The sequence below is a fragment of the Leptodactylus fuscus genome, chromosome 3 (genome assembly GCF_031893055.1).
Source record: "Leptodactylus fuscus isolate aLepFus1 chromosome 3, aLepFus1.hap2, whole genome shotgun sequence".
NCBI classification, from domain to species: domain Eukaryota; kingdom Metazoa; phylum Chordata; class Amphibia; order Anura; family Leptodactylidae; genus Leptodactylus; species Leptodactylus fuscus.
The window spans coordinates 120,013,755-120,037,535 of record NC_134267.1 but is presented as its reverse complement, the minus strand read 5'-3'; the positions used below and the strand labels follow the sequence as shown (position 1 = coordinate 120,037,535).

The 23,781-nt window shown below is 40.7% G+C and overlaps 1 protein-coding gene across 1 annotated transcript in view; it reads right to left on the bottom strand.

The window, feature by feature from the left end:
• Positions 1 to 23,781, bottom strand: part of RNGTT (RNA guanylyltransferase and 5'-phosphatase) — a 298,212-nt gene that overhangs the window by 198,458 nt on the left and 75,973 nt on the right. The window contains exons 9-10 of the mRNA XM_075268207.1: positions 18,997 to 19,132; positions 5,544 to 5,615 (exon numbers count right to left, since the gene is read on the bottom strand). Of these exons, the coding sequence (XP_075124308.1) occupies positions 5,544 to 5,615; positions 18,997 to 19,132 (208 nt within the window). The remainder of the gene's footprint in view (positions 1 to 5,543; positions 5,616 to 18,996; positions 19,133 to 23,781) is intronic.

The window sequence follows — 23,781 nt, the reverse complement described above, 5'->3', positions numbered from 1 at the left end:
TAAGTGGATTTTCTACCACAAACTGGCCCCACTGTGTGCAGGATTAAGTAATTCCCGCTCCATTGGTTCCTTCTGCAAACTTTCTGTTGCAGAAAAGTAATACATTTTTGAAAGCATAAAAAGTCATATGTAAATTAACCTAAGTGGTCACGATGAGGAGCAACTTCAGCCTAGTCCCACTGTCCCCTTGCTAATCATGCCTCCTGGGCATGTGACATCTTGGAGTAAGGTGACTATGAGGGAGAGGTCAGGAAATGTCATTAGCATAGGGATAGTGCGGCTAGGCTGAAGCTGCTCCCTACCCCCTGTGACCGCTTAGGGTAATTTGTATATGACTTTTTTGTTTATCCTTTCAAATATTTATAACTTCACTTTGCAAAAAAAAAATTAAAAAAATTACAGAATGACAACAGAAAGGGATTTACTTTATCCTACACATGAGGAAAGTTTATGGCAGAAAAAACATGTGACATGTTCCTTTCAGCCTTGCCGAATGCTAAATACTGTACATTTAATATACACACATACAGTATATATGTGCTGTACACACAGTACATATACTGCACATATACACCATATAAAAACTCTGCCTACACACACACACACACGAATGAAACAAACATAAATGGAACACATACACTACACATATACATCATATAAACTCTGCATAAACACACATGCCCTATTAACTAAACACAGACATATACACTCATAAAAAGGTATAAGCTCTATACTCCTCCTGTCAGAAATTGACAGCAGTATACAGCACACGTTAGCTTGTCTACATAACACTACACATTAGCTGTTGGCCTTCATTACACCTATTTTCCATACTAAGTTAAGCCTCATGGACTCCCCTATCCTACTTCTCTGCCCTTCCCTCAACACTTCCCCCTGCCTCTCCCCATCCCTAGCATCAAAATGCCTAAACACAGTACTAGTCTCATTTTGAGGTGGCAAGTGTCACAATGACAGTTTGTGACACAGCAGGGACAAATTCGCAATGCAGCCTACAGGTGTCCCATACACAAAACAGGGAGATGGACATATGCAGCAGTGCTCACGTCAGTGTTGGACACCATTCCTCCCCGCTCACACTCTACAGCGCGATAGGCGCTGCTGGGCAGAAGGACGTCCTGGCTAACTGTCAGAAACGCCCTTCTGACTGTAAAGTGCTATGGTACCAGGACCGATAGCGCTTTACCCGAGGCACAGATCGGGAAAGCCGATAGTGCGCTGAATTCAGCACACTGTCAGCTTTCCAGCAGTATATAAAACTGCATGTGCCCAATCTGATGAAAGGTCCTCTTTAAGATCTGTGGGACTTTAGCCAACCTCCCTGGATGTGGCTTCCAGAAGAAAATAGATGAAACATTGAATAGACTGTTCTTTGGTTTTTGACAAGTCACAACAGCTTTATGTTCACATACGCAAAGATGAAGCATACAAAGACAATAACATTGCACCCATTGTGAAACAAGGAGGCAGCTCAGTTATGTTTTGGAGTTTCTATGCTGTGTCTGGCACAGGGTGTCTTGAATCAGTGCAGGATATAATGAAATCTCAAGGCTATCAAGGCATTTTGGAGTGAAATGCACTGCAAAGCGTCTGAAAAATTCGCTTCAGTCATTGGTCATGGGCCTTCCAACAGGATAATGATCCAAAGTATAGAGCTAAGCATTGGCATACACTGAAGTGTCCTTCTATGAGCCCTGATCTAAATCCTATTAAACATCTGCAGAAGGAGCTGATACACAGAGTACAACTGGTCATAATAAATGCTATTTGTTACATTGTAAAAGTTTTAATTTATTATATTTTTAGTAAATAATCCAGGAGTGACAATATTTCAGGATTTATAAAATGAGACAGCACTCTCTCTATACAAGGATATCTAATATCTTAGTAAGGAACTAACCAATTGTTTTCCATTCCTAGAACTACCAGGTCACCTTTAGCATCTGTCAAATAAATGCAAATGACATACTAAGTACTCAGCAAATTGACAATGATAGGAAAGGTATGGAAAGCAAACTTGCAGTTTTGCCATTTCAAAAACCCACACTATATCAGAAGACAAGGGGTTAATTTCACGTAAAATACTTTGCTACTTTTAAAGTACAATGGAGAAAAAATCTGTATGCTCAGCTCCATGACTTCAGCCATCATTATTGGATTTGTGGTTTAATGAAAACGCAGAAAGACTGTAAATTGTGAGCCTCAATTATGGTTTGGTGAATCCGACAATTAGAGTTCAATAACTCCAATTTCTATAATACCCAATTCTATTTTCTAAGAGAAATGATATAAATTGCTTCTCTTTATTCACCTTCCTCATTTCAGACCAAAGCTTTCGTTCTGGAGAGTCATCCCTACAGTTATCTATATAATGGACATCCTATCATTTACAGCTATTTTAGTTGAAGGGGGAAGTGGTGGGGGCAGTCACATCCCAAGAAGTTTATGCTGTTGTATGACTTCAAAGCCGCAATCTGCTTCTGCAATGAATTTAATACCGACTATATCCCAATAGGTTGTATACAAGGCACGTAGCTAGCAAAAAACATAATATAGTTTTTAAAAGCAGTGTTCCAGAAAAAAAATATATTTTAAAGGGGTTGTCCAGTTTCAGAGCAAAATTATGACACAAATGTTATAGTTTGTAAAATTTACAATTCTCTAATACACTTTCAGTATCAATTCCACAGTTTTCTGGACCTTTGCTTGCTGTCATTCATTATGCTTACTTGCAGCAGATAAAAATTAGTCCATGGCCATGTGATATACATTCCATGGTCATGTGATATACAGTCCATGGTCATGTGATATACAGTCCATGGTCATGTGATATACAGTCCATGGTCATGTGATATACAGTCCATGACCATGTGATATACAGTCCATGGTCATGTGATATACAGTCCATGGTCATGTGATATACAGTCCATGGTCATGTGATATACAGTCCATGGTCATGTGATATACAGTCCATGACCATGTGATATACAGTCCATGACCATGTGATATACAGTCCATGGTCATGTGATATACAGTCCATGGTCATGTGATATACAGTCCATGGTCATGTGATATACAGTCCATGACCATGTGATATACAGTCCATGACCATGTGATATACAGTCCATGACCATGTGATATACAGTCCATGGTCATGTGATATACAGTCCATGGCCATGTGATGAACACACAGCTTCACTACACAACCACAGTGAGGATAAGCTTGAATAAGTCGAGGAGTAGTTTAAATGGAGCAGATATAATGGCAAATGGGATGCAGCACAGGGTCTGAGGGGTCCATTTGCTCTCATTACAATCCAAACTCCTAAATCAACTGTATCCGAAAATCTTATGATATCCATCTTACAAATATTCACAAGATTTGCGCAGTGATTTTTGTTCAGATATAAACATGCCTGAATTAGAACTGCTATTATTATACCCTGAGAACTCTTCAGTTCCCCGCTAGTCTATGTCCTGTGTTTAGGCCTCAATGGTTCCTGAAGTCATTATGGAGTCCAGAAGAGGCCCAGATAAGACCAGGACCAGAGCCCATAGGAGGCGAGTAACACTGTCTGTAATGTTTACTCACATCCCCTAGGCCTCCGATTATTATGACTGAGGTCTGAAGAGACCCAAGAGCCGAGTGAATGGGGAGGACCATGCTTTCTGAGCAGCCCAGCCCCACAGTACCCTTAATCCGTCCCTGCGAGAGGTGGACAAGCTTAGTCAGTTCCATAGACTTGGGAATGGCAGCACACATATTCATTCACTGCTCCACTCAAAATTCTCCTCACTGAGGATGTGCGCTGAAGAAAAGAAACATGTAGAAAACCAATTGTGACAATTCTCATTATTGGTGCATTCATGTACATATACAGCCTAGTAATTGTATAGCTTACACAATAGAGAATACATGCCCCCGTAAGTGGAAATGCCAGTCATTATTTTGCATCTGTGCTCCTGCAGCCCAATGACAGATAACAGTAAAGCCAAAGTCTAACATTTGCTTTTCTAAAAAGAAATAAAGAACATGTCTGTCTATATTATTTCCTTAGAACAAATATTCCCTAAAGGTTCCTCAATGTTCATTCTACAAGTTCCATCACTACCAGCAGAATTTACAGTATAATAGTAATGTAAAGGCGCTGTCTGCCAGCATTTCCATACAAGAGTACCTTCATCGCCTAAAAAGCTTCAGCCGCCCAAGAACAGTGCTGTTGTTCTTTAGGCTACGTATATAATGGCATTGCTTGGTCTGCTTTCCTGATCCATTCAACGATGGGATGGAAAGCTTAACATTATTGTTAAGGATGAAAAATTAAAGTGGAAGGAGCTAGGTTTGCATCCATCGTTCTGTCAAGTTTCTGATTCTATGATGGATCAGAACAACAGACCAACAGTGCCAATGTGAACACATTCTTTGACTGTCCTTCAATGAACATATGTTATCCATTCTATATAAACATTACTTACACACTTTACAATAACTATGGCCTGTTTTGTAGCACTTATGACGATTCTAAATTATGCCATGGCATCTAATAGTGGAGTGTGCCATTGAATTGTTTATAACAAGTGACCATGAAATACATTTTTGCATTTACAACATCAAATATTAACCTAGCTCGGTTCACAGAAAAACTTATAAGCAAGTCGTTTTAACAAGTGAAGTAGAAAACCAAAAGTCTCATTAAGTATCTCTGTGATGTGTATCATTAGGAGACAGTAGATACTGAAGACCAGAACAAGTTGGTAAGGTGGCTTAATGAAGTCTAAGAACATGTCATATCAATGACACCTACCCCTATAAATGTGTTAAAGTATATAGAAATAACAGACAAGCAAAACAAATACCATGGGCAAGATTGCGTTATGATGGTTTAACACCTTCAAGAAAAAATGTCAAACTTTGTTGAAATGCCGAAGTAGAGCTGAAAGATTAAACTTAAGTAAGCGCGGTAATATACCTCACACACGACACTATAATAATGTAATGTGCCATTACCTGTAATTCATACTAATACACAAACGAAGTACGATAGGAGCCATACAATAGGAAGAAGAGTGGCAACTATGAGTCACATTTTAACATTTTAAAACATGCCATTGGAAATTCCTATTTGTCTTCTGATGGGAAACTATAGAAATTCCTATTTGCTTCTTGATGGTGAAGGAACCATACTTTGCCTTTTATTGCAGAATAGAAAGAGAGTGAGTTTTTCTAGACATGGGAGGGGGAACACGAGAATCATCTTGACATAACCTTTCATCATTCAGTGCTTGTAAAGGGATTGTTTTGACTTACGGTGTGGACTTTTTGACAGCACTTACTTAGGATTCTGGCACTACCTCAACATGACAAAGCCTATGCAATGAAGCATAAATTCGAAAGAACCTGCTTTCCCCAGAAGAGCAGAAATATAAATCACAATGAAGAAAAGTCCATGTAGTAACTAAAATATTCCTGTCAACCCATACAAATCATCCAGGAATAAGAAGTAAAGAAAAATCTGAATACTTACATTAAATTTGACGATGTCATATATCAAATATCGCGGCACAGCCTGTCCTTTCACCTTATCAATGATCATTTCCTTCAAAAGAGAAGAAAAACAAGATATTATCGCAACAGAGGCTACAAGTTCTCATCCAACTAAAACACTGACCATAAATTACTCTTTAGCCTTGGAAGCCTTCAAACTAATGCGTTTGTCACGGTTGCACTGTTTGGGAGTACCTGCCACGGCTTTGTAAGTCAGTAGGCCAAACCACCAACTCCTCTATATTTCCCAAATTGACTCTAATTCCTTCACAATTGACTGACAGCCATGGTTAGACAGAAGTAGTAAAGATCCTTCAATTCAGAAAAAATTTAGTAGTTGAATTTTTCTGAAAGTAAACATATATTAAACTATGCATCTAATTATACAATATTAATAATTGTGTACTATAATTAAGAAAAAAATTAATAATTTTGAAACTTGCAAAGTTATTAACTTTTTTCCGACTCAGGCCAAAACTGATCCCAACTCTAACTCTACCCCTTGCAGTTACCAAGGATGTAATCGATTTCCACTCATTCAATCGTGTCACAGAAGATACAAACTGCTTGCCAACACGCTGCTAATATATCCTGCCATCACTTATCAAAAGTATGATGGGTCCTCCAGAAAAAGAACATTGCCCCCCAAGTAGTCAAAGGCTTACACATTTTATATATGGCTTTATAAGGAACACACTTCTGTTTTAGATTGTGATGGAAAAGGTGAAGTGCTTACATATAGTACAAGAGAGGCAAAAAAACCCATAAAACATGAAAGACATGAAACACCTAGGTGTGGCAAACAATATCACAAAGATAAGATAATCCTTTAATAGTCCCACAGTGGGGAAATTTCAGTATGTTACAGCAGCATAGTAATACAGATACAGGATAATACACAGTAATATATTACAGACGTAGACACACATATGCTGAGAAAAGAAGATATACTAGGTGTCCATAGAAGCTAAGGAACAGAAGAAGAAAGAAGGAAGACTTCAGGATCATTTAGTTTTCTTTTCTTTTTTTTTTCTTTTTTAATGTAGATTGTGAGCCCCACATAGAGCACACAATGTACATTCTTTCCCTATCAGTATGTCTTTTTGGAATACGGGATGGAAATCCATGCAAACGCAGGGATGAACATACAAACTCCTTGCAGATGATTTTTTGCCCTTGGCGGGATTTGAACACCAGGGCTCCAGCGCAATAAAGCTGCAGTGCTAACCATGTGCCCCCATAGGATCATTTAGTTTTCTGTGCGGTGTGATCTTCACTTGGTCTGATGTAGATTATGTAGCCTGATCGCGGTTGGGTGGCCAATCCTTAAGTCTGTATATTAAAGCAGCATTCCAACAATATTTTTTTTATTGTTTTGTCAACTTGTACTGGGCATCTGGTAATCTACAGTATGGTGAATACTCATCTTGCACGTCTTCTTTATAATACTAGCTCCATTTAGTTCTCCTTTTTAGTTATGTGATCAACAGACTGATTTGCCAAGTCACACAATATTCCGTAGGTGGATCTAAAGAAATTTTCTCTGTACAAGTCAATTAAAGTTATTCTCTGAGCTGTGTTAGCCCTAACCCCAACACTGTCCTCTAGTGAAGCACAGAGACTGTCTCATATTTATCTCTTGCATAGGGTCTATAGGACTCCACAGAGACTGTTCCGTATGCATATCCGTTCTGATGCCAAATGCCCCCGCTGTGGTATGGAACCCGCACATCTCCTGCATATGATGTGGGAATGTCAGGAGTTAGCCAATTACTGGAGTCAGGTACTGTCCTTGCTTGGCCGGGTGTATTCTATTGCACTTCTGCGATCACCATTAGTTTGCCTCCTGGTCTTTTGGGGAGGGTGTGGACACGGAAAGCCCGGATTTTATAGGGTTGTCTAGGGTATTATACCAGGCAAAAAAATTGATTGCTTATCATTGGTTGGAACCGAGTTTTCCTTCTCTAGTGGAATTGATATCTAGAGTTAATAATACTATTAGGCTGGATATGGGCGTATATATACAGAGAAAGGCCCAAACTAAATTTGAAAAAATTTGGGGAGCATGGTTGGACACACCTGGCCTTCCCTCCCCGTCTCTGATTAGGAACAGATCTCTCACTTCAACTTTCTCTGTTTCCTTGATCCCCTGAATGCTATTCTTTACATGGAAATCAAAGGAGGTTCGGGAGATTTAGGAGGGGGTCCTAATAGACTCCCCCCCCCCCCCTCCCTCTTTATATGTCGGATTGTGTCTCCATATTTGCTTTGAATTGTTGTTGTGTTGCTGTTGTTTTGTCAATTGTTTGATTTTATGTAAAGAAAAATTTGTTAATAAAAATTATCTGATTTAAAAAAAAGTTATTCTCATAGACTTGCATAGTGAAACCGATTTCAGAGGAATAGGATAACAAAATAAAAATATTAAAAAAAAAAAAAAAAAAAAACAACAAAGAAACCTACCAGAGTTTATACATATTTTGTACCTTAGATAGCCAGGGCAATTTTCACAGATTTGACTGGTACAAATAAAAAGCAAGAAAGGCCTATAACATAACTTTAAATAAATTACCATTAAAAATGTGTGTCTATGCCACTGACACATTATAACCCATAGACCAAAATTCGTTGGCTTGTTCAAGAGAATACAACACACTAAATTGCAACAAGGTGTATCCACACAAAACAAGAACAATCTAACCACTCTGGATGACAAATCAAGGTAGACGTGATGTGGTGTGTTCGTAGCGTCAGGAGAATCTGTGATGTGTCACCAGGGAGCACAGAGTCGGACTTCATAAATACTGGAGTGTAACTCGTACAAACTAGCCATGTATGCCCCTAAAACAGCTTTCCATGGTGCATCCCAATTGACTCCCTTCCTGACAAGGGCAGTACCCAGACTAACCATGGAGATGTATGACCCTGCTTGGCCCTATCACTATGAGCATTTCGCCTCGGGGACACCAGGACTCCTTAGGAAATATAACTACCGTAATATGGCCAAAAAGGGTAACCCAGATTAATGGGTGCTCAAAAGAGTAGCAGACACCCCCCACCCTGTAAGGGAACCTGACCTATTAATAGGGTCCCAAGGGAGCCAAAGTAAATGGTCTCTCTGAAAAAGCATCTGTGTGCTGCTAAATTTGCATGGAATAAGTGAGCCTTAATTATTCTATGCAAGTTTAGAAGCACACAGAGGCTTTTTGAATGAGACAACGGATTTTAGTCTATTGGTTAAAATGTGAGTGTCAGTAGCATAGATACACATTTTAGGCCTTTTTTTTGCGCTTTGTTCATTGCCTTTAGGCCTCCAGGTTGTATTGCCTGTCGACCCGCAGTATGAGTTCTCACAATCTGTGCAGTGATATTTTGCAGGGTCAATAATGTACAAATAAAGGCTAAATTTCTAAGTAAACAAAAAAAATTATATACCCAGAAATTTAACATTGTTGAAATGTGACTTTTTATACACACACACATACACACACACACCTTCACGCAATTTTATATGTGTAAAAGTATAATTTTTAATTAAAAATGTGAAACAATAGACAGTGGCTAAAAGTTGCCCAAGGCAGAAATTCATATACTCCACACTTCCTAAAAATATGTGAAGAGCTCAAAAATATCACTTAGGCCCATGTCTACACTGGAAAGACCAAAAATCTGCTTTTAGCTTCAGTTGCTAAACATCCTTTCTAATTTCAGTTCTCATATAAATGGTCATGTTATGATCAGACACGGAGTCCATAAAGTCCCCTCACCCACCACCTGTGCTACTATATAACATTATGGTCTATTTTGTTAGTTGGCTTCGGTTGACATCATAGGATTCCCAACAACTCTTGGAGGTTATTGAATAAAATGGGTGTATATTAGACCACAATATGCAACACAGCCCCCCATTTCATCATGTGAAGAACTAGTCAATATTTGTAAACACCTGTAACTGCAGCTAAAATACTAAGGGCTAGTTCACACGTGGGCAAAGGGGAGGTTTTTGACAGCGGAATTCGCTTCAAAAACCGCTCCTTTAACATGGTGGTCTATGTAGACCACTAGCTTTTTTTTTCCTCCTAGCGTTTTCCGCCTGAAGAAGCGACATGACCTTTCTTCAGGTGGAAAACGCCTGAAGAATTGCATAGAAGTGAATGGGAGGCGAAAACCGCGCGGTAAAAAAACGCGCAGTTTTTTGCACACAAAACCGCGCGGTTTTTTTTTTTGGCAAAAAAAACGCGCGGTTTTCGCCTGCAGTTTCTATAGCACATATAGGGAAAAAAAACCTAGCGAAAACCGCTAGCGAAAACCGCGTCAAAAACCGCGTGGAATGCAAAAAACAGCGTCAAAAAAACTCCCCGAGGTTTTTTACCTCGCACAAATAAGCTAGGCGGTTTTCACGTGTGAACTGACCCTAACTCTTTCATTTATTGAACTTTTTATGTTATTATATTCCGGTGTGATTATAGTCATTTTTCGACCATCTTAAAATTAACCTGGCATAAAAACTCATTTGCCTACACTTGATGTCAAAGCTGTGGGATTGGTCGAAGAATTACTATAAAATTGTTTTAATGAGAAATTGCAATGTCTGGGTTAACAAAGATATTTTTACTCTAGGGATAGATGACAAAAAAAAAAATTACATACGGTGAAGAAGAGCTAATAAAGAATAGATGATAGTATGTTAAGAGATGACAAAATACAATGTGTAATGAGATAAGGAATTAAGTATTCATGGAGATCCTAGCTAACAAGGTGCCAGAACACAGATGTAAGGACATTAAGGCTCGTGAGATGGTATATAGTGTAATGTTTTCCCTAATGTCCTGTATACTGTTTCTTTAGCGTATAGTGATCATTCCAGCTAAAGTGTTCTGCATGTAGGACTGAGTTAATGGTTTGTTGCTTTAATGGTATGCATCTTGTGCATAGATAAATGAGTATGGTGAACTCCTGGTTAAATTGATTGAAAATTAGAAATGTAAAGATTTTGTAAATGGATACAATTTGTTTTTGTAGTGAAAATTCTTCAGCGGTTCTGTGGTATGTGTAAGTATATGTGCAGATGGGGGTCTTCTCAAATAAAATGGCTAGTACGGAAAAGTGAAAATCTGTCACAGAAAATGTGGTCTGGATAAGAGGGTGCTGTTCCCAGGGAGGTGGTCTTTCAGAGAGGTTTCACTGTATATGTATGTGTAGATGTATATCCATGCTTACTTGTGATGTGTATTGGGATTGTGTGTGCATTTTGATTTTAGATTATTATTATTGTTATTAATAATAATAATGTACATTAGTGTTGCTTCCAATTTTTGAGATTTTTCTTTAGTCTAAGAACCCATTGGCCCACAGGCATATACATACAGTACTTATATCCTTGAAATGACACAGAGATAGTTATATCTAAACACAGGCATACATATACAACAGGTTCACACTAAGACCAAGGTGCAATAGCAATGTAGGCTTTAAATGGCTCTAATGAACAGCTGACAAATGTCAGAATGTCAGAAGCTTGATGGTTGTGATGTACAGCGACTGCACTTGTGTCTTGAAAAGGCATACCGTATATACTAGAGTATAAGACGACCTGAATATAAACCGAAGCCCCTAATTTTACCACCAAAAACTGGGAAAACTTATTGACTCGAGTATAAGCCTAGGGGGGGAAATGCAGCAGCTGCTGGAAAATGTCAAAAATTAAAAAGGTCGGAGTTTTGGGGTGCAGTAGATGCTGGGTGCTGGGGAAGGGGAGGGGGTGTTTTGGTTGTCTGTATGCCCCTTCCCTGAGCTTGAGGACTGGGATTTTTTCCTTTCATTCAGCCTGACTCTATACATTACTATTGCGGCTGGTCATTAATTTGAATGGGTTTGAAAAGTGTCCGGCCGTGAGCGCTGGTGAGCGTTTTATGCTCTCCGCGGCGAAACAGGTTTTTTTGTTGTTTTTTTTCAAACGGACACAGAGTCGGACATGCAGTACTCTGTGTCCGGTTTAAAAGCCGATCCGTTGCTGACCGCATGGAAATGATCCTGTGTTAGTTGGGGGTGACAGTGACCACCATATTCCTGAGGTTTGGTGGCTGTCTGTAGCACAGGAGAGGGGGATCTGGAAATATGGATGTTAGACAGTTGTCTTTTTGCAGTAGTGGATGTAGTTTGCGTGTGATACCTCTTAGTGTCTCCAGGTGTGGGTTATATGTGACAACCAGGGGCACCCGATTGTTTTCCTTTTTGGTATTGTATCTTAATCCGCATTTCCATGCGGTCAGCAACGTTGCAAAACCTGCCCGCACATACTAACGACTGACAGGATAAAGATACCGAACTCGAACAAGGAATATAAAATTCCAGGTATGTTCACCTGCAGCACATCCAATGTAGTGTATTTAATAATATGCACCAAATGTTCCACTGATAATCTTTATGTTGGAGAGACCGGACAGCAACTTAGAATGCGGATGAACTCACATCGCCATACAATTAAAGAGGACCTTTCACCATTTTGCCCACAGGCAGTTCTATATACTGCCGGAAAGCTGACAGTGCGCTGAGTTCAGCGCACTATCGGCTTTCCCGATCTGGGCCCGGTGTGAAGAGCTTACGGTCCGGTACCGTAGCTCTTCTATGGTCAGAAGGGCGTTTCTGACAGTTAGCCAGAGACGTCCTTCTTCACAGCACAGCCAATCGCGCTGTGCTGTGAGAGCCGGGAGGAACTCCCCCCTCCCTCCCTGGCTGTGCTGTGAAGAAGGACGTCTCTGGCTAACTGTCAGAAACGCCCTTCTGACCATAGAAGAGCTACGGTACCGGACCGTAAGCTCTTCACACCGGGCACAGATCGGAAAAGCCGACAGTGTGCTGAACTCAGCGCACTGTCAGCTTTCCGGCAGTATATAGAACTGCCTATGGGCAAAATGGTGAAAGGTCCTCTTTAAAGACCGAAGGATGGACCTTCCCGTATCAAAACATTTCTGCAATGAGGATCATTATATCACCGATCATATGAAAATTTTGGTTTTGAGAGGGAATTTCAGATCAAAGAGAGAACGACGCATTCATGAGTGTAAATTCATGACCCTGCTTCAGACACTGGAGTGTGGATTGAATTTGTCACACAGTTTCATGTCTCTTTACAGAAATGTGTGAACTGATAAGGACCTGTAAGTGTTTACATGGTCTCTACCAATTACTAACAAACCCCCCCCCCTTCCTCCTGGAATTCTAACCCTATGTGCCCTTCTGTATACAAATATGCATCCTTCAGAAATGTTTTAAATTTACTTTGATAAAGGACCCAAGAGGTTCCGAAACGTCAGTAATTTGTCATCATTATGAGTTAGCCATTAAAAAGGTATCAACTACTGAAGACTATCAAGTTTTTTTTGTTTTTTTACACTGCCATATTGACAGGCAGCTAGGAAGTAGGCTCTCAGCTGTTGTATATAGCCTGCAGATAGCTAGCTCCTGAGGTAGTTTATGAAGTAGATGTAAGGGCAGTCTGATTAGTTCTGTGTCAGCTTTGACAACATGTATAATGGTTGTTGTATAATTCTGTCTATTTCTATATCCCTAAGCTATACTGTCAGTACCAGCCAGCGCAAGTTTGCAAACTGAGAGCCAGCTTCTTCTAGGGGCTACAAAAACTGAAGGGCCTGGGATGACATCTTCACCAAGGGTTCAAAGGAAATTCAACCAGGAGCAGTTCCTGTGCTGAAGCTAGGGGACTCTTCTCTTATCTCCTTTATCTGTTGTGGTGATGCCCTGATAGTTCGAGGTCTAAAATTGCGCAATGATATTATTTGGGGAGAATACTGCTACCAATGGGTTAGAGATGAAAAACAGGAGACTGTGCCGGCCATTAGGAGAGAGATGGGCTGGAGTGCAGAATTAGCTGTGATGCTGCATCGGCACTGCTGGGGTTAGATGCTGGTCTGCAATGTGGCGTTTGGTCCATTTTTTGCAGTATTTTGTAATTCACTGTGGTCTTTTGCCCTATTTTCTGCAGGACTCTGGTATTGAGCACTGCTAGAGAGGTATTTAGTGCTGCTATGGGTATTGCAAGTGCTATACAGGGATATTTGGTTGCTACTGTCAAGGATATTGTGGATACAGAACAGTGGCATTTTATTGGTTATAGCATTTCAGTGAGGCTCGAACATATTAGATTGACTGTGGTGAGATTTGAGTCAAAACTCTCTCCACCAACATTTTTTCTGTGGCGCAGTGGGGGAAGGGGGAGGGATTTACTACAGTGGCGGCACCTGAATTCTGGCTAAAAACAGTGCATTAGACTATTTCTATGACTAGCTAAACAAGAAATTGAAGCTTACCTGGAAAGGGGCCATGACTTACGATATAACAATATGTGTCCCAATTACACCAAAAATTCTGTGTCAAGTTCTCGCTAAAAGTAGGCATAAACTAAATGATGACATAAACTTAGTCCAAATATGCACACGACCTATCATCCAGCATCTGTCTCTGTGATAAATCTGCCATATTTTCACATTACTTGTATATAGGTTATATGATCTAACCAGTGTACCCTGTACCAACAAGAGGTCAAATTTGCAATGCAAATCTTTCAGAGCATTGATCTGACTCCCTTAGACATGCATTGTGAGCACGATATAACTAGAAGCTCCTGGGCTCTGATACAAAATCTGCATCAGGGCCCCACCATGTGCTACCGATAATGCTGGTTTCATTTATGCTCTGAAGAGACCATTTACCCCCATAGCCTTCAAGGCCCGGTAGTGACTGCTATCTATCTAACCACAATAGCTATGCCCTCGGATTGTGAGTCTGACCTTCCTGTTCATAGAAGAAACATTTGTGTGCAACAGAGGAAAAGAGGTCAATGCTCTGGAGAGAACATACCATCACAAAAAAGCAGTCAGTAAATTATTCACAAACATTACATTCAACAGGTTCATTTTCAAACAGATGAGCAAATTGTTTTTTTTGTTTTTTTTTTACTGGAGTACTACTTTAAAAGGATTGTCTTACATATGACTCTTATTCCCAATCCACAGAACAGGGTGCAAGTGTCTGATACCTGGCGATCCAGTTCCAGGTCCACAAGCAATTGACCGATTTGAAAACAGTAGTGGTGTGCATGCTCGAACATGGCTTTTAATTTCTATGGCACTACCAATCTCACCACTGGGACACCCGGCCATCAGAAGAACCAGAGCCTGAAAACCCCCATGCATGCAAATGAACTGCACGTTCCAAGACTAGAGCACCATTCAATTCTATGGGGCTTCTGAAATAAGCAGAAGTAAGTAGATCGGCTGTCGACTTAGCCTCATAAAAGTACATAGAGCACAGGTCAGCCACAAGCAATGGCGTTTCTTTCAGATGCAGGAACCATGAAGGACTTTCGGGTATAGGTCAAAAATAGAGAATTATTTTCACATATGCTTTGGATGGAAAAGATGGGATATACTACCCTCCTGTTACACTCATTTCGGAAGGTTTGAGGTAATAAGAAATATTTACCAAGATCAACTGAGATTTTTGAAATGGGAGGAACACCCTAAAGCCCCACATACGAGGGAATCAAAGTTATAGTAAGCAAATGACACAAACCTATTACTTTTTAGTGTCTGACTGTACTATAGCAATACTTTCAGTAGCCTACCAATACACTTAGATGGCATAACATGCAGCTATGCAATTAGTCTCCTAGTATAAATTGTGACATGTCCAAAAAAGTCACATCTGATCTTAAGCGTAATCTTACAAAGGAAAAACGATTACTCGCTGTTTAACCGAAATAGAGGTAATAATTCTTTTGCCAAGGCCCCATCACAAGAGAAAATGAAAGAATCACGCAGCGTCAAGTCAAAGAAAAGGAATCAATCCCTCTTTTTATATTGCTGCATTAACATCCACTGAGTGTTATATTCTCAATGGATGAACTTGTGAGAATGTCCAGTTTTTCAGAGGCTGATATAGTACAGTGCTCGCAGGAGTTTTACATTGGGAAAACAGAGAAAAAGATGGGTGAACAACTCAGTACTTCAGTCGTTTTAATTTTAACTGCTGAAAATGATAGACACTGCAAACTAATGTGAAAGGAAGCCTTTAAAATATTCAATAGAAGGAAAACTGCCTTTCATAAGTGATGACTCAAGGAAACAGTAAGATGGCATGAAGAAAATCACAAATAATTCATAAAAGGAGGACTTGTGATAGGAAAATGGGAAACGGCAAAGTGCTTTTTATTAGGCTTACGGTTAACTTTAGGGGCCCATACATTAAAAGCTTTACAAAATCTCGAGAACAAATGTATAGTAACTCATACTGTATATCACGTCCTACTACAAATATCTAGTAAGTTTCAAGTGTCAAGGGACCAATATAGGTCACTTATATTATGCAACTGGAGTTAGTGGGCCAAACCACTGACTCAAAGTCCTCGATTTTTCCACAAGTAATTGACTGCATTCCTATGAAGCAAATGTGCAAGTAGCTTGTTTCTAATTATACAATATTGATAATTATAAAATAATTGAAAATGTTCATTTTATTTTGAAGCTGCAGTCAGGTATTCCCATCTAAGGTAGGACTGATCAATTAATTGCATAATAACCAAATCTGAACGTCAACCCAATTGACCAACATGATTTTTAACACATTGGTTACTTCAGGTGGTTAGTACAGTCTGTCGTACACTGTGAGGCCGCTGCAGGTCAGGGCCAGTAGTGATTTCCTATGAGGTGTGGGGAATTGCTCAGGTAGATGCTTGTAGCAATGCAGGAAACAGGGACACAGACACTGGATTGCACACAAGTTCAGGCTTTATTCACATGTAACGCATACACTGCTTTGCAAAGCCACAGGATAAACAAAACAAACTCCTTCTCGGCTGAGAAAACGAACTTAAATGTAAGGAAACTTTTCCCTGACTATACAGGAGACTGGCTACCAGTCTCCTACCTTGGCAATAACCACGGGTGGCACAGTACCTGCTTTGGAGGTCCGGTCTGTCAGTGTGGTGCCACCCTGCTAGTCTTCACACTCTGACTGTTATTAGGGTCTGATTAGTTAGCTGACCTCCCTGGTGTTAATCTTTACCATACACCCTTTAGCTGCCTGGCTGGGACGTACCTGTCTTCCCAGACCACACGCTTCACTCTCTCACAGAGGGTACAATGAACAGGCTCCTCAACGCTTATCTTCACAATGCAGAGGGAGTGTTAATCCCATCAGGTTAATCCCACCAGAAATTATCACCAATTCTGGCTGAATAGTGTAGAGTGACTTGTCCAACAGTCAAAGGCAATGTGAGCCAATGGAACATGATCGTGGCAATGCTCCTCCCATATTGGGAACATAAGTGCTGAGAAGCATAGGCTCTAAAGAGACACGAGCAACAGCACTCGAGCTGGCCTATTGTACCTACCGGTATATGTGTGATACAAGACATGCCCACATTACAGGAAATAACCACCAACTCTGGCCTGCAGTGCACTGCACATTACACACATTACTCATATATCCTCACCACTATGTACTCCGGTATATAACTGACCTACTGTCTATATTACATTGCATGCCATGCTCATATGTCTGCTATGTACATTTGTATATAATAGATGCAGCCAGCCTGTATACAAGATATTACATAATCTGCTCAGTAAGGTCTATTATGTACAAAGTTATGTATCATACTTATGTACATTAAAGAGAAACAAGATCAGAGTGTGAAATGTACTAAGAGGACAGCACTGCATATTCTAGGAGTCTCATTCAATGCTATCCTTAAAGAGGACCTTTCACCCCTTGGGGCACATGCGGTTTTATTTACCGCTAGAAAGCCGACAGTGCGCTGAATTAAGCGCACTATCAGCTTTCATGTTCTGTGCCCCAGGTGAAGAGCTATCAGTGCCGGAACCGTAGCTCTTCACCATCAGAAAGGTGTTTCTGACAGTCAGTCAGGAACGCCCTTCCTCACAGTACCGCCTATAGCGCTGTACTGTGAGAGCAGTGAGGAACGCCCTCTGAGTACTCGTCTATGGATGAGCACTATCAGGAGGGGAGGGGAGGGAGGCGTTCCTCCCCACTATCACAGTACAGCACTTTACGCACTGCTGTGAGGAAGGGCGTTTCTGACAGTCAGCCAGGAACGCCCTTCCTCTGACAGTTAAGAGCTATAGTACCGGCACTGATAGCTCTTCACCGGGGGCAAAGAACATGAAAGCCGACAGTGCGCTGAATTCAGTGCACTGTCGGCTTTCTAGCGGTATATAACACTGCCTGTGCCCCAAGTGGTGAAAGGTCCTCTTTATTATATGTATATATTATACTATATACACACTGGGGCAAATTTATTATGTCCAAAAAAAATAGGCAGGAATAGATTTATTTTTTAAAACATTGATGTCAATGGAAACAGATGGCCATCTGTTTGTGTCCTTTTATTTAATCTGTTTTTTTTTTTATGGTTTTTTTTTTTTTTGGGGGGGGGGGGGGGGGTTGCATACTATATACCGATATAGGTACTATATCGGGTGTAGACTTTGTGTGAGTGGGAATGTGCTGTTCAGCCTCTGATGGGGGAGGGGGAAGAACTGTGGCACATTTCAGCAACATCCCTTCAGCCATTTCAAACACATAAGCTGCTCAGACAGTCACATAATCAGACCCCTGTAATCCACATTGCTGGATGTAGTAGAGCTTAGACAGCGCTGGAGCACAGCTGAGTAGGCTTTCCATATGCAAAGATGTACATACAGCTGGGTATGCTGCGCATATGCAGTGATGTAGCAGAGCCGAGATGTGGGAGCAGGTGGATCGAACTGTGGCAAATTTCAGCAACATCTGTTCAGCCGTTTGTAACAGAGAAGGTGCTCATACACAGATATAAGAACACCCCTGTAATCCAAAGGGCCAGATGTAGCAGTGCTTAGGCAGCACTGTAGCAGTGCTGAGTAGGCTCTCCATATGCAGAGATGTACATATAGCTGGATTTGCTGCGCCTATGCAGCGATGTAGCAGAGCCGAGAAACGGGAGCAGGCGGATCATCGACAACAGCAATTAGCTAAATATAAGCGGATCACCAACCAACAATACGCAGATGAAGTCGCGGGCAGATGCTAGTAGAGAATAAGGGTATGGCCACAAACAGTGAAATTTCTCTCTCTGCAACAGAAATTGGATGTTTTTTCTTGTGCTCATCTTCAGATTTCTATGCTGTCCCCTCTGCATTGCAAAAGTTGAAAACTGGGGTAAAAAGTGCAGCAATAATAGAAATGTTGGTTTTTAGCTGCAAGTGGAAGAGATTTATTTAAATCTCATCTATAGGCACACAGGTCATAACTTTTGAATTGAGCAGCCCTTTAAGCCATTATCACAAACAAGAAAATACAACGTAAAAAAAAAAAAAATGTACAGGCAAGGTTTCCTTTATTTAATGTCTTACCCCATCCAGAAGTGTGTTGGTCAAGTGGACTCTGAGATCTTTCCGGAATGGAAATTCAAGTTTAGAAACATGAAACACTGAGTTGTCGCGGTCAATCATATACACTTCATTTTTACCATCAATCAGCATCATATACCTTGCAGAAACATAAAATATGATATAAAAGAGCATTAAAACACGAGGTTAGGGAGCAATAAGGCAAAACACATAGAAAATGAGAAACACAATGGTACTAAGAAAAAGTATATTTTTTATAGAATAGGTGGGAAATGCAGAGCCTCAAAGGAACCAGTAAAGTGGAATCCCCTGGGGAATGACCCATTTTGAAAACTGCACCCCTCAAACAATTTATCAAGGGGTGCACTGAGCATTGGTATCCCAGATGTGAATGCACAGCAGATGGTGAAAAGTGAATATGTAAACCAGTCTGGAATACATTGGGTACACCAAATTCCCAACTATTTCCCCAGTAACTCCAATGACTGGAAGGAAAAGAGGTCACTTCTGGTGTCTTTTCACATGTAAGCTCTAAATCTGTGGTGTACCCCGATATACGCTCACACAGCTTATACATTCCCTACTTGCCACAGCCAGTTGTGTTCTTATGATTTGGCGATTTGGTTTTTTTTTTATCTTCACATTGTACAAGGTATAGGATTCTTCTCTGGTGATGTAGCCATAGGAGGATGTTGTTGTTTGCGGTATGAGATGCATTTTGTAATGACACCGTTTTTGGGTGCCTATAACTTATTGAATAAACTTTATAAACTCTTTCTTGGTGGATGAAAAAAAAAGTCCCATCAACTCTGACAAAGCTTGTTACCTTTTCATTTCTTTTCCCACGCAGATCACTTTTTATAGCAATTTTTGTAAAGCAAGATAACAAAAAAAATCCTTATAGCCAATGTTTTTTCTGTTCCCCAGATGTACTGGGAAAGTGTGTGTGTGTGTTTGTGGGGGGGGGGGGGGATCAGAATAGAGTAGAATTGGAACACAAAAAAAAAAAAAAACACAATTGCACAATTTTCCTACAAACTTTTCTTTTTGTATGGCACTTTTGGCTATTAATAGGTTCAACCAATTACAGTGTACCAGCGTTTTCAGTGATTTCTGGGTTTCTCTTGGAGCTCTTACCATCCTCTGCATTTGTTTACATGGGTATCTCCCTGTTCCATTTTCTTAAAACTACCCTGATGCATTGCATTTCACTCAGAGCTGTCTCCCTCCCCCTCCCTGTCACCCCCACCCACTACTATCTCTTCCTAACTAACTCACCCCTCCACCGATTACACTAACCTCTCTTTGGGGCAGGACCATTTGGACATTGGACTTCACCTGGCAAACGTCAAGAGAAAGTGCCAGCCTTGCACACCTGCACAATAGAACCGGAGTGCCAGCTACAGTACATGCCAGAATTCTGGCTCTATTGCGCAGGCATGGGCCACAAGCAGACATCAAAAAGAGGAGGTGCCGGACACTCAGAACAAGTGAAGTTCTGTGCTCAAAAAGTCCTAACCGCTGAAGACCGGTAAGTATGATGGGGGGGGGGGGGGGAGATAAGTTAGTGAGGAAGGGGTAGTAGTGGGAGGGCTAGCTAGGGAAATGGGGAAGGGGGGTTTAAGTGAGAAAGAGAGCCAGAGGGGGGAGTCAGCCCTGAGTGAAGTGCAATGCATCAGGGTAGTTGTAGGAAAATAGAACAGGAAGACACCCATATAAACAAATGCAGAAGATGCCAGGAGCTCCCAGAGAAACCCAGAAATCACTCAAAACGCTGCTAAAGGTGTTTGGTTGCACTTATTAACTGCACTTAACTGACCGTTTCTGAAAAAGGTTTAATTTGATATGTTAACTTGTGTTTATTTTTATGTGTAATCTAGGCAAATAGGGGGGGGGAATTTTTTGGGTTTTTTTTAAGACCCCTCAGGGAGCTTGAACTCTAGAGGTTCTAACCTTCCGTACAATCCTACTAATATTATAAGTGTGAAAGTTTGTGTGTTTGGATGTTTTGGATGTTTGTGAGTTTGGATGCTTGTTCCTCAATCACGCTAAAACGCCTGGACGGATTTGCGTGCAATTTTCCACAAACATAGTTTTCCCTTAGGATTGAGTCACAGGCTACTTTTGGTGCCACTAAACAACATGGCTTCCTAGCAGGAGACTCACAAAAACAGGACTCCTAGCCCCAGCTATAGACTCACACACACTGCCTGGCATTTCCTGCCTCAACCTGCCTGCACACTCCTTACTGTCGCCTCAGGAGTAGCCCTCACTCTACTCACTCACATTTACATATAGCTTTCCACTATATAACAGATCACATTGTCTGTATCACTACATACACAATACAACACATCACATTGTCTGTATCACGACATACACAATACAACACATCACATTGTCTGTATCACGACATACACAATACAACACATCACATTGTCTGTATCACTACATACACAATACAACACATCACATTGTCTGTATCACTACATACACAATACAACACATTGTCTGTACCATGACATACACAATACAACACATCACATTGTCTGTACCAAGACATACACAATACAACACATCACATTGTCTGTATCATGACATACACAATACAACACATCACATTGTCTGTATCACTACATACACAATACAACACATCACATCACATTTGCTAGCCCACCAAACTTTTTAAAGCACTTTTACAGTTTCACACGTCTGTGTCCGCCCAATTCTCAAATCACCGCAGACGAAGTCGCGGGTAAAAGCTAGTATACTATAATACAACTTAATTGCAGTAAGTTGTGAAAGTCAATAATTTCTATTACACACTGACATAGGCAATAGTTGAAGTTGGGGGATCATTTTAGAGATACTGTAGATGCAGATCTACTAGACATTTAAAGCTTATGCTGTAAATATTCAATAAAATGTCTTTTGTGGGGAAATCCCTTACAGATTCCCACTAATAGGAAGTAAGGAACAGTGAATATGTGAACATAATAAGCCAAGAAAGAATCAGCAAAACCTTTTTTAGGAGCACCATCAATCAGACCTTATAGAATTGTACAAGCCACAATTCAAGGTACAAAGGGGCACCCAGGCAATATAATTATTTGTTGTTGTCATGAAGTTAAACTATGATCTGTTACACTTCCCTCCTATTCCTAGTACATGGTGTATCTATTTACAAGCTGAAGACGTTGCCCTGATCCTCATGATTGAGAAGAATCCTAGACAATAACATGTAATACACGCAAAGGCTAAGGGCAGAAGATACAGTCACCTGTCAGCTCCAGAATAAGAGAAAGAAGGGGCAGAGTCAGAGAGACTGCTGTGTCCTCATTATATTCAATTGACTTCAAATCCTTTTCCTTTGATAATGATTAACAAGTTCAGAATCTCCACTTAATGCCTATAATTAAACCATCCATTGAGCATTTCCACAGCATCCTATAATTTTCTATGCCAAGTTTTTTGTTATTATCTGTTGCTACCGCCTTCAGAAATAGATACAAGCAAATGCCAGCAAATCTGTCTTAACTATTACAGTTTGTCTACAATTTAGCACAGATCACAGCTGAAGTCTTCAATGTGATCACTGAAGCAAAATCCTGATCACAAATGCTTATTTCATATGATCGCAATTTTCCAATTTCTCTCTGCAAAGTCAATTTCTGCCTATTCAATGTATCTGTTATGTGGAGCAAACCACTTATTTAGCAAAGGGTGATTGTGTTAAATGGCCGAGAAGAAATACCCATCTGCAAACAGAGAAGAATAATTGCTGCCACTCGTAAATCTTTGCTATATGTTATGTGAACATTCCATTTTGTGCCGTCTCTATGACCGTATTCAGATGCTGGTGGATCAACAGCATCTGCAGGACTCGAAATTGTCACATTAAAAGCATAGTTGAAAAGAATTAGGCAATAAATCTTGAAGGACATTAGTGCTCAGAGTCGATCTACCAAATCACATATTTTAGAAACCTGAGTGATTGCTTACACAAAACAAATTTAGGCTTTTTCTCCTACTGGAATCTGTTCGGAAGAAAAGTAAAAGAGGATGGTATATGGGGTACAACATAGGACTGGTTTTATTGTTATGTTTAAATGGATTGCCCAGTTTAGAAGTTATCACATACCGTATTTTCCGGACTATAAGGCGCACATAAAAACCTACGATTTCCTCAGAAATCGTAAGTGCGGCTTATAGTCCGGTGCGCCTTATATATGGATGGAAGCGGCGGCAAAGTCTGCGTGCCGCTTCCATACATACATAAAAGGCACCGTAAGGGTGCATTCACACTACGGAACGCCGGCGTGTATCACAGCAGTACACGCCGGCGTTACAGCAGGGCTGCCGGACACTTCCTATTCATTTCTATGGGAGCCGGCATGCGAGCGCTCCCCATAGAAATGAATGGACAGACACTTCCCATTCATTTCTATGGGAGCCGGCATGCGAGCGCTCCCCATAGAAATGAATGGAAAAAAGCAGTCCATTCATTTCTATGGGGAGCGCTCGCATGCCGGCTCCCATAGAAATGAATGGGAAGTGTCCGGCAGCCCTGCTGTCACGCTGAAACAGAACGTGAAACTTACCGAGCGGTGCAGGGCGGGCGGGTGGGTATTCAGGCCTCCTCTTCCTCCGATGTCCTGACCACTTCCTCCGGCGCTCGCGAACTAATGGCCTGTGCGCATGCGCAATATCATAATGCTTCTACTACTGCGCATGCGCCCAGGCCATTATTAGCGAGCGGCGGAGGAGGAGGACGGAAAATCGGAGGAA